At 38.4% G+C, this 14,252-nt stretch overlaps 2 protein-coding genes across 2 annotated transcripts in view; one reads left to right on the top strand and one right to left on the bottom strand.

Annotated features, from left to right (window-relative positions):
* Positions 1-14,252, top strand: part of LOC135779587 (placenta-specific gene 8 protein-like) — a 240,060-nt gene that overhangs the window by 181,715 nt on the left and 44,093 nt on the right. The window lies entirely within an intron of this gene.
* Positions 1-14,252, bottom strand: part of adamts6 (ADAM metallopeptidase with thrombospondin type 1 motif, 6) — a 77,749-nt gene that overhangs the window by 41,294 nt on the left and 22,203 nt on the right. Inside the window, exons 11-12 of the mRNA XM_065290351.2 lie at positions 8,021-8,162; positions 2,182-2,289 (exon numbers count right to left, since the gene is read on the bottom strand). Of these exons, the coding sequence (XP_065146423.1) occupies positions 2,182-2,289; positions 8,021-8,162 (250 nt within the window). The remainder of the gene's footprint in view (positions 1-2,181; positions 2,290-8,020; positions 8,163-14,252) is intronic.

The following is a 14,252-nucleotide window of genomic DNA, read 5'->3' as shown; positions in this document are numbered from 1 at the left end:
ACATGTCTATTGCTTTTTGACACTTTAATCCCTCCTTTAAGGCTGCAATCTGACTCTATATCGCCATCTCTGTTCTAAACATAAAATTGCAGGTAACTATTCTGCCCTATAAAGGCAAAAGGCAGTAACTTTGTTTTTGGTCGAAAATTAGTTATTGATATTTTTGGGACATTCAAGACCTCCTTTATCATGTGGATAAGTATCTTGAATCAATTTTGTTGTTTTTCAAGAAAATAAAAATCAAGAAGAAAATAACTGACAACTAAAATCACTAAAAAGTCTAAACTTTAAAGTCATTTTTCTCAGTTCTACACTCTAGCAAGTTAAGGTCTTTTGCATTTGTAGGGCAGAATTTATTAGGTATTTATTCATTTATTAACGCCATTCCATTTATATTTATATTCATGGGGAGAACCAGTTTATCGACACACATTCTGGACAATTTGGCATCTCCATTTCATCTAATGTTTACAGGTTTTTTTTACGAAATTATCCACTGCTTGGGCAGTGCCTTTGTCATTTTCTTTTTTTTAGTAAGTGATAAAAACTACAATCTGGTCAAAAGAATGAATTAGTTCATAGCTGTGCATTATTATAATTAAATAGATATAATTATAAAAAAATAATTCAACAACTTAGAATGTCTGTCAGACAATAAAGCATTTAGCAGTGTTGTGGTGTAATACAGCTTAATACACACAATGAAACAGAGAATCTATTGTGTGTACAATAAACATAGTGAATCAACACATCCCCTTTATATGACTGAAGCTAATTCAGTAGCATGTGCTAGGAACCTTTTCTCTCTGTTTCCGTCTCAAATAAATCATCTTTCTCATGTTGGCAGGTCCTCCATTCCATCACACGCTGGGGGAGAAACGGCTGACGTTCATTTTCCTTTGAACCTGAGCCAGCCAGGGATGGACATAAGTATGCCACCCGCTAAAATAAAACAGCAGCTCATCTTGGTCGTCCGAGACAATGCACATGAGCTCAGCGATAAATAGGTCCAACGGGCGAGCGGTAACGGAGATCGACAGATTGTGGTCCTTTTTCATTGTCTATCATGAACCATAGTACAAGCAAGAACAAGGGGTGCCATAATCCCTAATAAAACAGTCTCTTTAACTCAGCTCGGCAGAAATATCTCGAACACTGCGTGCATGAGCGAATACTTTTTTTCTGGTGTCATGAGAGCAGACCAGGACCATCACATCAGGGAGTGCCACACCCAGATCCATTCTCTTCCCAGGAGTCAATTTCCCACACGGTAACAGAATTTGGAGTAGAAAGCTAGAAACATTTAAAGCTGAAGTGTGTAATCAGTTTTTTTATTCTGATGTTATTCTTTGGTTATGATTGAATAAATGGTTCACAGGGGTAAATAGCCTTCTAGAGGGGAAGATATACACACCCTAATGTTCAGTTGTTAATCACATAACCCAAATTACTTCCCCAGACAGCGGACAACTCCGTGCCGGATCCGACCCGAAGTCACCGGTTCTGGTGCAGATCTGGTGTGGATCTGGCCCGAAGTTGTCTGGTGTCTAGGTCAGAGTTGAGGTCTACTATATTTGTTTAAACAAATTTTCTGCGGTTTTGGAGCAGAAAACAAATGGCCAGGATAACTTTGAAATTAAACCATAAAGTAATTCAGGTTTAGAACAACACAACAACAAAACTTTCATTAAACTGTCCTTTTAAAGGAACACGTTGACTTTTGGGGACTTTAGCTTATTCACCGTATCTCCCAGACTTAGATAAGTCCATACATACCTTTTTCAAATCACTCCGCCCATGTAGCAGTGCTTCGCCTTCTGAAAATATAGTTCCCAGTGTGTAAACGGTTAAAAGATGGCTGTGTCTCATTTGACCTTGTTATTTGTACACACTGTGACTATACAAATCACACCATATAAATAGGAAAATGTTGGCGTTATTTTGACACTTATTGGGAGTAGTATGCTAGCTGGAGCCATTTACTTCCAGTCTTTGTGCTAAGCTAGGCTAGCGGTGGGTTCGTCAGACAGAGTTACGGGACGCACGGAGATGGAAAGGGTATGTATGGACTTTGGGGGATAAGGTGAATAAGCTAAAGTCCCAAAAAGTCGTTGTGTTCCTTTATTAAGCTGGGAGAAGGTATGACGCACTTCAGCTTTTAGTCATGGCGGATATACTCACCCCTTTGTCAATGCTGCTGGTCTGACATATGGTTCCTTCTGCGGCTGGGATACTGTTGGTAACACAGCGATTACTTTTGCTAAGGCACCAGAGCTCTCTACACACTTCCTAGGAAAGAAGGCAAAAGCAAGTTGGTCAGAATATGTCAATTTCCGAACCATACCAGAAATAATTTTGAATAAGAAACAGTATACTGTTTGAACCGGTATGCAAGCAAATATACAAGTTATACAAATATAACAATTTAAAGTACCATACCTTTTTTCCACTCAATACAAAAATTAAAAGTGTTACAAGTATACACAAATAAAATTGTATCTTTATAGCATTATAATTGATTAAAATGTAGCATTACAGAAAATGTTTTGCATCTATTTTTCTAGTCTAGATCTCTGTACTCTTGCTCAGTAGCACAAATAGGATTTCCTAGAATCTAACCATCTTTACCCGTTACATCATATATCAGCTGGAACGATAACCTTTGCTTTTCACATGCACCAAATAAACTATGTTGAGGACTTAAGGTTGTTGGAAGAAATACTGCTTTCTGTACAGTACAAGTGTAGCTTTGTAGAACCTTGCATTAGATTTCCTTTCAAAGCACCCTGGGCTCTCTTTAAAGGCCAAACTTCACAGGATTTACAGGATAGAGAAGTGCCCCATGAAAAAGAGTTACGATCGGGAGCACCGCCGTTGACCCGAGGTCAGTAAATAAGACTCAGCTGCCAGGCCATCCAGATTAAATAAAGCGGCAAACTGCCACTCTCAGGCTGGTTTTAATAAGGTTTCCTGCTGGCTCTGCCTAAATCCCCGTGCTGAGAAGGTCAGAGGTGTATAAGCTTGACCAACAGGACCCATGCACTGGCCGGCTTAAGCCGAGGGTGCAGGGAGTGATAAAAATGGGCAAACCTCAGTTTTTGTATTATTCAAGCCACTTCTGGTTCAAGGTTTAATGAAGTTTTCTGTAGTGCTTTATGAGCCAACGGTGTGGAATAATATTATAAAGCAAACAATGCCACAATGCTAGGATGTTGCAGGTAGTTGCTATGCCATCACTAAGGTGGAAATCCCAAATTTATACTTCTGCATCGAAAGTATGGTGCAGCCTAAGCATAGAAAGGTACCCCTGTACACTGTTTTGTGTTATCCTATTTAACACATTATATGTCATTTCATGTTGATTTTGTGTTCAAAATAAATAAAAGGACAACACAGTATGTGTTAAAACAAAACAAGGTGTGTTGTTTCAAAAATAACACAGAGATGTATCTATTTAAGGACAACACATTAAATGTAGGGGTTAGTTGTAACACGGACTGTTTACATTGTTGCACAAGGTTGAGCGTTTTGTTTTCCGGTATTGTTTTCACGCTGCCAAAAGACGATCTCCTGCAAATTATTGGAAATGTATAATTTTTTCCAGAGAGTTATTGATGAACGAATGTTTTGGTGGCATGTAAGTAAATTTTTTCATCATATGTTTTTTTTGTTTCTAAGTTGGGTGTGTAAAGCCGAAAGTATACTAGGGACGTCCGCGTATGCGCGCCGTCCGCATGACGTCATTTTCGTCATCAGGAGGGTCCAGCAAAATCCACCAAAATTTGAGACCGCGTGGACAGTGCGCGTACAGTCCGTGTACGACAGCGCATGAAAATATTTAGACTAAGAATAAGAATTTATTTGAATAAGAAATCATTTGTGTTGTGTATAGTGTCGAACGCGGCCATCCGCGTGTAGCCGAGGGAACTATACTCAGAAAGCTGTGCGGACGCGTGCGCGCGCGAGCCGGACGTGGAAAAAAAGTATACCCCGGCCTTAAGATACCAAATCCAATGTTATGTCATATTAATCAGTGTCCTGTTGACTAAAACATAGCATCGATTCGTTTTTAAATATGTCTGCAGCTCTTAGCAACTTTTTTAGTGGCTTTAAAAATATTTTCACCCCGGGGGTTAGTTGTAACGCTGTGTTACAACTAACCCCTCAGCACTTACGATATGAAAACCCGCTAACATTAGCGTAATTCTTGCCATTGTTTTAAATAGGCTACACACGAATGATTGCTGGCTGCCAACAAAATTAATTTACATGTCTTATCAAAAATCATGTTTCAAATTTATTTTTGCTCATATCTTTGATATTGATTGAAAAGGTCACGTCAAAGATTGAAATCATAATGAAATGAATGGCTAAAATCAGACTTTGATGCTCATTATCTCAGAATTTGATTTGAAATTGTAGTATGGTTATTACAGACTGGGTCACATATAAAAAAATGTTTTTGTCATAATTGTGCTGCTTTTTCTCACATATTCAGACATTTGTATCCATTTACAGTATAATTGAACTATTGTTAGAAAATGGCTGGATGAATGAATACAGTGTGGATACCTGTCTATTATAGACAGATATATAACCATTATCCACTTCAAGTATATAGACAAAACAGTATTGAAATATTTGCCTGCAAACTTAATGTTTAGCAAGTGTTACAACTAACTAACAATGGGGTAAGTTGTAACGTTTGCACTTCTGTCACGTTTGGTGTAATTGTCCAAGAATGGTAAGTACTAGAAACAAACTTCAAATGTTCATTTGTAGCAGAGATGTGTGTGTTGCTTGTGTAAAAATATAATTAATCAAATTCAAATATTTTTTGAAAGATTGAGCCAAAACTAAAAAGCGTTGTGCCCCGCTCTCCCCTATTGTTTTAACACATTTGTTTTAAGAGTGCACCCTCTTTCTCCATAAAGATCCTCAGGATCACAGCTTGTTTCCTAAAAAAGCGGAATAAAATCCCACCTGACAATATATGACAGCATTCCATGAAGGATTGAAAATCTTGTGATGCCAAAAGGTGGTCTTACTCCTTATTAGGTCTTTGATATTAATATTTATTTTTAGATTTCTAATTTTCCTCCACCCCCTGGGTCTGTGTTTATTTCTGGGTAAAGTTTTTTTCCAAAACCAATTTCGAACCCCTGGTGCACTGGTGCGGTTATAATTCTCCAAAGGCACGTCTTAAACAGATGGCTGGCGGAAAAATAAGATCGTCAGAATCCACTAACACTACAAGCTGTATTAAATTCGAGCCAAGGGAATGCGAAACTTTTCTTTACACGACCGTCTTCCATGCTGATCTATACCACAGTTATGAGCTTATGAGAGAAATTACAGGGTTCTCGTTTTGGCCCGCGTTTATCCACCGTCGGATATATCTCTCAATGAAACAAAAGAAGCCTGTAATCTCGGGTAATTTAATTCTGTTCTGGTGCAGAAAGCAAAGCTGCATATTTGTACTAAGTGGAACACCGTCTCTTATTGTTCATTAATTTTCCTGGCTTCATTCGAGCGCCGCCTGGTTCTTTCTGCTTTCCATTGTCAGTTTATTTGCTTAAGTTGTTATTCTTTGGGGAAAATCATTATCATTTCCAAAAGTCTGGGGATTCGGCGGTTGAACGAAGAAACCTCAAGTATGGCCTTAGTCTGAAAGATATGTGGAGGAACTTCAAACGCTTCTTGACAAAGCTCATCTCAGGTGCTGATGAAACAATGATGGTTAATTTTAGCATCATTTCACGTGGTGTACTTCGAGGGAATGTCAACTCGCTGTTATTACCATTTCTCAAAGATCCCAAAACTTCTTTACAATCAGGGCGAGTGTTTTAACAACAAAAATAATAGGCTTGTAGGCTTGTAGCAAGAACAATGAATCAGTATAACAGACAGAACAGCAAGCAACAGTACTATCTGCAGCTAAACATAATTGTTTGCCATATTAATAATTTCCATATTTATTTTTATTTTTAAAAAGCATCTATTTCATTGCTGAAAAACGAAGCTATTTTGTGTATTTGGTATAATACAGTGGGCCCTATTTTAACGATCTGAAACGCAAGTGCGAAGCACAACGCGCAAGTGAGTTTGTGGGCGGATTTGTGAGACGGGGGAATCCCAATCTTGCCAGCATAAATCGGGCACGCCGTGTAACGGGAGGTGGATCTGCCTCTACACAGACGCCAGCAGAGGACATCGCTGCGTCCACCCTCACCGCTGAAAGGGTTTGGGGGCTTTGAAATCGGACCCAAGAAACGCAAGCAAGGTCCAACCCCAAAGTACTCTAACAAATCAAGTTCATATACATTAACCTGATAAGGAACACTGTGCCGTACACGGCACACCCCCCCCCTGCACGTGAGGCTGCATTACGTCATTGTAACTTTGAAGCATTAAATCTTCAAAATATACGGTCATGCGGCACATCGTTGTAAAGCTTAGACTTTCGGGATTCCAATAAGCGCACACAGAAAGCATAATATGATTTTTAGCAGTCATAAAACTGTAATCTAGTTGTTAGTTACCTGAACCGGGCGGCGCGATTTAGGATATTTACTTACCTTCAAAATCTTTCCTTTATCCGCTTCGGTGAAATTGTCCAAAACAAATTGTTCATAAATCCCCAAAAGTCCAAGGAAATGGAATATCCAAGCCTTTTAATCCAAAACGATTTGTTCATCTCACAATCTTGAAGTTTCTGACCGAATTACGATATAAATAGTGTATACAATAAGTTCACTAACAGACATTCGTTCGAATCTCACTTTTCATTCATGATTTATAATGAATATATTCGGATGTCATGTTTATTGTGCAACGTCTGAGGAACAAATGCGGCCCCTTGTGGAATTTCAGCCGTTCCATAAGAGGCTACGGTTTCTTATGAAAATATTTTAATTATTATTTACATTAAAAAAACATAATACAGCCACACAACAAACTTATGAAAATATTTAAATCGTTATTTGCATGAGAATTTTTTAACGCAGCCACACAATAAATAAAAACTATCACCACAATGCTCACCACTATGATTCCCTTTATCTCGTGTATTAATATTTTTTAGTGTAACAATTTATGACATTATGGTCAATCATGTGCCCCTAAAATAGCATAATGAACCACGCGGAACGCGCCACTGACTTTAAACTTTTTTTTTCTGGTCAGTGGCGCAATTGTTTTTTGAAACTGCAAAATAGCATCAGGGATGGTTTGCGCCGGAACACGCCTCTTTTTTTGCGCTGAACCGCCCAGGGAGAGCAAGTTCATTCTCTAGTTTGCCGACGTGCGTCTGTGGAGGGAAAAACCCGCTGTGCGCCGGTGCAAAATACGAATGATACATGCGTCACTGACAAGGTCAATTGCACTGGGTGCAAGATAGGGCCCAGTGTGTTCACGTGGTTTATGGTTCAAAAACACATTATTTTCCACATACCGTACATTTTTGTAGCTCCAGATTTCCATTTCTTCCTGAAACGCATGGATTTTGTACAAAACTGTCCCTGATTGGCCAGCTAATCTGTACGTTATTGGTCTGAATACCTGTGATGGCCGCCGGAAAAGTGAAGCTTTGAAAGATTCGGTCATAATGCAATGCTAACAGGAGTTAACTTACAGGCTGTGAGTCAAAGCGTGAGGAATTATGATAATGTCGGTCTTGTCTACGTCACCAATCCCAGGAAGTAAACTGTTGCCTACAATCCGTGTGTTTGTTATAGTCCAAGAAAAGAAATTTACATTGGAGACGATAACTCGCGTCATCATTTACTTTGGGATTTGTACCTTTTGCATATCGTTAGCATGTACTAATACACTCTTACACACAAAAGGAAATGGGGAAATGTAAAATCGCAAATCAGATAATTGGTGCTATTTTTTTTTTTATATTTTGTGTCAGATTTACAATTCTGTTTAAGTTTTTTTAACACAATAATGTCAAATTTGTAGATTTAGCCACCGCATGATCAATGATGTACAGTGTATACAGTGGCAGCTTTCTTACCCCATACTTGCACTGCCGAGAGGAGGCGCCGTACTGAAAACGACACTGTTCATCTGCATCATACACCTGCCCTGGAGCCACAGTAGGGTACAGGAAGTCTCGTTTTGGAGGTTCATTGTCCAGACACGTTCCCCGACCTGAGCTGTCAAAAAAACAAACCTTCAATGGGATTGGCTTCAATATAACGTGCTTCCTTATGTGTCAACATGTTCAAAAGATTCAAGAGAGAAAAAGTGTGTCATGACAAAATCACCACATACACAGAAAAGTAAGGGCACGCTCACACTATCCAAACCGTGCTCGGGGGCGTTTGACTGGTTAGTTTGACTAGTGTGATAGCTCTGTACTGCACCCGAGTGCGGTTTGGTTAATCTGGAGCGTGGTTCACTTGGGCTCAGGTGCGGAAGGCTATAGTGTGAGCAAAAAGAAGAGATGTCAATTGTCCGACCAATCACCTTCATGCGACTTATACGTCATTTGTGATTGATATTCTTCACAATTGCGGAAATATGCACCAACGCATGTTGCAAAACTACTTAAAAACATTTAAGACATTAAATATTAAGTTTCTGTTGCACATCCCCTTATACAGAAAAGCCCCTAACACACAAATAAGTGTGTTTGACTTTCCTGCAGCGTTGTCCGCATGAGCAGACTGCCTCGGCTAGTATGGTCTCGTATTGCTCGCTCCCAAAAAATTGAGATGAACACTTTGACTGTCCAGTCTACGCAGCTCCGTATGAAGTCTACAAGACCCGCTCAGTAGTCTGCACGTTCATTTCCGGATTACAGCGTGCTGTGCGCGCATGTTTTTTGCGCACACTATACAGTTCAGGACCATGACCAGTTCACACCAGTGTCTGATTTTATCTACGTAACGTAAACAGTCAAAAAATGGATCTGAGCAAAGAATCTGAATTGAGCATTAATGTTTTCAGTCTGAACATAGTCTATATGCACGAACAGCTTTTAAAACTCCAAAGACAAAGGAAAACAATAAACTGCACCATATGACCCCTTTAACTTTTTGTTTGTTACTCACACAAAGCTGTTCATATTACTTATGAATTACAATATACTGTATGGTTTTTATGCAATTTACTTTCACTATGGGGTGGTTTCCCGGACAGGGATTATCTTAAGCCAGGACTAGACCTTAGTTAAATTAGGAAATTTAAGTCATTTTTAAAAGCATAATTTATAAATAAACATTACTGGACACAACACTTGCACTGATATGTCAGAGAAAGTTGTTTTCGATCAAGACATCACTAACATTTAAGTTAGTCTGGGACTAGGCGTGAGCCCTGTCTGGGAAACCACCCCTCAATGTTAAAAAGCATCCAGAATATTTACACCTTTGGTGTTTGACTTTAGAAAGTCAGGAGATAAAGTCAGCAGCGATATGAGGGTGGGTAGACAATGACAGAACTGTCATTTTTGGACGAACTTTTCCTTTAATGGAAACATGAAAAAATACAGAAAGTCAGATGAGGGGAGGAAGCCTGAATGACAAACAGTTACTATAAAACACAGAGATTTGGACTTATATGGTACTGCGGTGCTCCTATGGAATCCTTTGAAGAGCCAATAAAATGACGAAAGGGAGTAAAGTAGCAAAAAAAGCTACTGGAGGTCACACGTCCAGTCAAGAGTAGTGTTTAGTCTGTTTAGTCAAATAGAAATATGAAGACTCCAGAGAAACCTTACAAAAAAAAAAAAAAAAACGTCACTGTTTCTTCACAAAGTAAAAGAATGAAGCCAAAGACGACAGCAGACAGTGCATGTTCTGTTCGACTGTGTTTATTCTGGGAAGTTCTTATTCTCAATGTTCCTCTTACCGAAGCATTTCCCCCTTCTGGTGAGCGTAAATGGCTAAGAGATACATCCATACAGCTAATTATTGTCCTGCTTGCTTTCCAGCGGTGTGCCAAGGAATATGCTTCCCTCTGAGGGAACATAAACGCTAAGATTTCATAGTGCTGCTAGGTTCTATTCTGAGACGAGCACTGCATTTGCATGCTTCCTGAGACGGACCACTTAACATAAAGCACGTTAACAACCACCCAACCGTGTGCTGCTAAAAGCAATGCTGCCTGTAAAGTGAGCGAGTTTACATAGCATCGGCCAAGACACACTTACGCTCTACACGCACACAATTTGTGCATGATATGCGCTTAACTCACCCGTTTATTGGTCCAACGATGGAAAAATGGCAAGGCATGACTTGAAATATACAAATGAGATTTGTTTGTTTTCACTAGTGAAGCCCAAAATAAAAATTCTGTCATCGTTTGCTCGCCAATTTCAAATCATATTATCGTCAGTAGGACACAAAAAGAGAAAGTTTGGACGTACAGGGTGCTTGTTCGTGAAATTGGAGACAATGAATTGGTACTGAAGCTTTCATGAGTATTTCAAATATTCTGAAGTCATAGAATAGATTTATGGGTTTATATGAAATAAAGTATCCCCTCACTCTGGCTTTTAAAGGGATAGTGCACCCAAAAACAAACCTGTATACATTTCTTTGTTCTGCTGAACACAAAGGAAGATATTTTGAGCAATGTTTGTAAACAAACTGTTTTAAAGCACCATTGACTTAAATAGTATTTTTTACTATTAAGGAAGTCAGTGGTGCTCATGCTTCCTGCTCCTCTTTTGTGTTCAGCATATGGATGTTGACGATAAGAATTAAATCGATAAAACTTAACGATTGTCGGAAAAGCAAACACGTGTGCGCGGCGCCTGTGCAAAGCACATACAGCCGGTGAATACAAGCTGTACAAGTTAAACTAGCCATGATCACAATAATGCTCGATGCCAAACACACACCTGGGCTTTTTAACATCATGCGAGACAAGGCTGGCTGCTAAAGCAACGAAATGGCATCCGCTGTGGATCTGATAGGGTCCGATACAGAAAATGCAAATACAGTTAGGATACTGAAAGCAAAGACCCTCTTCAGGGAAGCTTACAAGATTAGCAACGCTGCTATACACAGGGAAGAAGACCAGAAGCCATTTTTAATGAACAGATTAAAATGTAATCTTAAATTCTGGCAACTGTAAATGACTGTCGTTACACTCTGAACGCCCGCAACATATATCATTGATCATCATTGCACCCTAACCCTAAACGGGTTTTCTGATAAAAGGTTGAAATAAAAATGGACCTGTGGACCTTTAATTAACCAATCATAATAAAGCATTCAACTGCCTCATGGTATACGTAGTTAATAGTGAATATACAGACTATTACTTAACAAAATTTCAGACGTTCAGTTGTATTTCAGCATTGGCTGATGAGGTTTAAAAACCCATCTAAACAAATTTCAAGAAAATAAACTCATCATATGTGTCTGGTTTTTGTTGAGCTAGAGGAAGTATTAACTGAAAGAAGGGATTCTTGCTTATAGCTTGACTATATTAGAAGTTAAATCAAATTAAAAACCAAACCAAACAAATTTGAAAGGAAAGAAACACACAAGCTCTTGCCTGATGGGTAACCAATGTTGTATTTAGTATCATCATTCAATTATCTATTTTTCCCCAAGTTGTTTGGTGAAATAATTCCCTCACCGGGGAGCAAGACCAGTTTGAATATGTCCCCTTGTATTTTAATACACAAAAAAAAACAAAGACCTTAGTGTTTATGCCTTTAGAGAAATGAAGAAATGGTCACATTTAAAACGGACATGTTTATTTGACGCGTCAACAAAACTTCCTTGGGTAAACTCATTACGGCGAGCAGATATCCCAGCAAAAAGGGAAACTTTGCGAGTAATTATTTACGAAAATGCAAAACAAACAGTTGAAAAATTGAAAAGAAGTTGCCAATTTGTCCATTGGAAAGTTGATGTGCTATTTCAAATGTCTAGCTTAATGTTGTGTTGTATAACAATCACTATAGTGTTATAAGTTAAAACAACTTAGTTTTGCAAGTCAATTTAACCTCTTATTTTAAGTTTTGAATTGTGAAAAGTTGACAAAACTCATAAAATCAAGTTGATTTGACAAAAATGCTGCATATTTCTTACAGTGTAGTGTTGTAACAATGTGTGTTTTAATGTCGATAACAAGAACGCAGGTGAAAAAATTTCAAAAATTGTGTTTAACTTTATCATACACAATATTTAAAACAACACAACATTGAATTTTTTTTGTAAATGTGTTGTGATCCACTGACAAATTTAGTTTTAGTAGTGATGTCACACCAAATACCTATGATCATAAAATGGTAATTTATTAGCCAATAAAATTTGGCCTATCAGACAAATTGGTCTATCAATAACAATAACTGCCACAAACAGTAGGCCAAACTATTTTCTTAGCATGCACGAGCAAGCAAACCAAAATAAATCTGACTCGGCTGCCAGAGTTGGTCAGTGACATGGAAAGATCCAGATCTAAAATCTGCTAGATGGGGGATGTTTTGGTAACAGGCTAGCATTATCATAGCAGTGCAGTTTTACTGCCAAAGATTACATCAACCTGAGATTGTAAAAGGTCCAGTATTGATGAATTGCTCTCCTCAAGGCAAATCCAAAAAAGGAAGGTTACTATTCAGCTTCAATCTGAAATGGTCACAGATGACACAGTGTGATTATACAACAGGGAGTTCATCCCGAATCAACAGAGTAGTGTTCCTTTGTTTTTGTGTGGGAAGTTGGCGGGCGATGATACGGCTTCTGATGCCATTGATAGCCGTGATGTTAATCTTCCTCCATGAGGTCATTTACCAGGAAAACTTTTTGACAGCCATGGCAACCACTATTCTCTCCTTTCGCCTTATGTTAGGCTAACATTACACAGACTAGCCTACGGCTGCCCGGTACATAGCACTGAATAGACTGGTATGTTCTAAACTTTTGGTATATTTAAACTTTTAGATGCATGAATGTAAATAGTTAATAGTTCGGTAGCGTAATAAAATGCTAAAACGCTAAAAAAACCTTGACAGATATAAATGTAACAGGTGTTCTGAAATATTGGAATATTAATATTATCAATTATCATTTTGACGTTTAGCGCCACGTTGTTTAAATAGCAAAAGCATTTGCACCCAATTATGCGCCCATACCTGTAAGCATTCTGTTCTGGAAACAAGGTGTGTTCAGGCGCATTGTTTGTGCGTTGCTATTTTGAGGCAACTAAAATAGACTATTGCATTGACCAACAAAAACCTGGTTTAAAGTCTATGGTGCAATATTGTTTTTGTTATTTAATGAGCACGTAAGTAATATGCGCCTATAAACGGGACGACAATGCGGGTTTGCTTATCACACACATGGATGCGCAGCAGCACACAAATGTTTTAAAATATGAAAAATTAAAGGATGTTAATGTAAAAGATTATTATTGATTCTCTTGGACATAAATAAGGAAAGATTATGAAACGTTAGAAAAAAGCTGCTTCACCTGTAGCCTGGTAAGTATTTGAATGTTTTGCTTTAAACAAATGCAAATATTGCATCTATTTTGAAATGTTTTTTTTTTTATGCTACCCCATGGATTTATTGTATATGATGACTTTGTACCTCTGGATAAGTGAGATGAGAACCTTTTTTAAGTAATGCTTTTTAATAAACTCAATGGCGCTGTCCGAGTGCTGAGACGACTCTCCGCACGTTTGTTAATTCTTTTTCTCCTGTTCGTTACAAATAATTTTTTGAGATTACACTGATCTTGTAGGCTATCCTTCCATTTACAGCAATTAAAAGCTTGCTCATTTTATTTCCATGATTGAAAGAAAACGACTTTTAAAACGTTTAATACAAAAAAATAAAAATTTAAATACAAATGAAAACAATGCAATTTTTTATCATCAATCTTTAACTGGTGGTCTTCTTCATCTGTTAAGTTTATCAGTTTACAAATTCCGCCATTTAAATAGGGAATCGGCATGGCGCCAGTGCATCTGGTTTTTAAAGGGGATGAGAGCTGCTGCTCTCATTGGTTTATTGCATGTCACGCCCAAAACACCCCCATTACTCATTACGAGAATAGGAACAACCCTTTTAGGCCGTGCGCTTTGCGCACAAACCATTTTCCCGTCGTTAAATTAGCAAAAGTGGATTCGGACACGTCAATTTAGACTGTGTGCCATGCGCTTTACACCATGCACTTACATCAGGGGTGTCCACTCCTGCTCCTGGAGGGCCGGTGTCTCTGCAGAGTTTTATTCCAACCCTAATCAAACACACCTGATCCAGCTTATCAAGGTCTTACAA

The sequence above is a fragment of the Paramisgurnus dabryanus genome, chromosome 10 (assembly GCF_030506205.2).
Source record: "Paramisgurnus dabryanus chromosome 10, PD_genome_1.1, whole genome shotgun sequence".
Classification (NCBI taxonomy): Eukaryota; Metazoa; Chordata; class Actinopteri; order Cypriniformes; family Cobitidae; genus Paramisgurnus; species Paramisgurnus dabryanus.
Note: the sequence above shows the minus strand (reverse complement) of the source record. Positions and strands in the feature narration are given on the sequence as shown.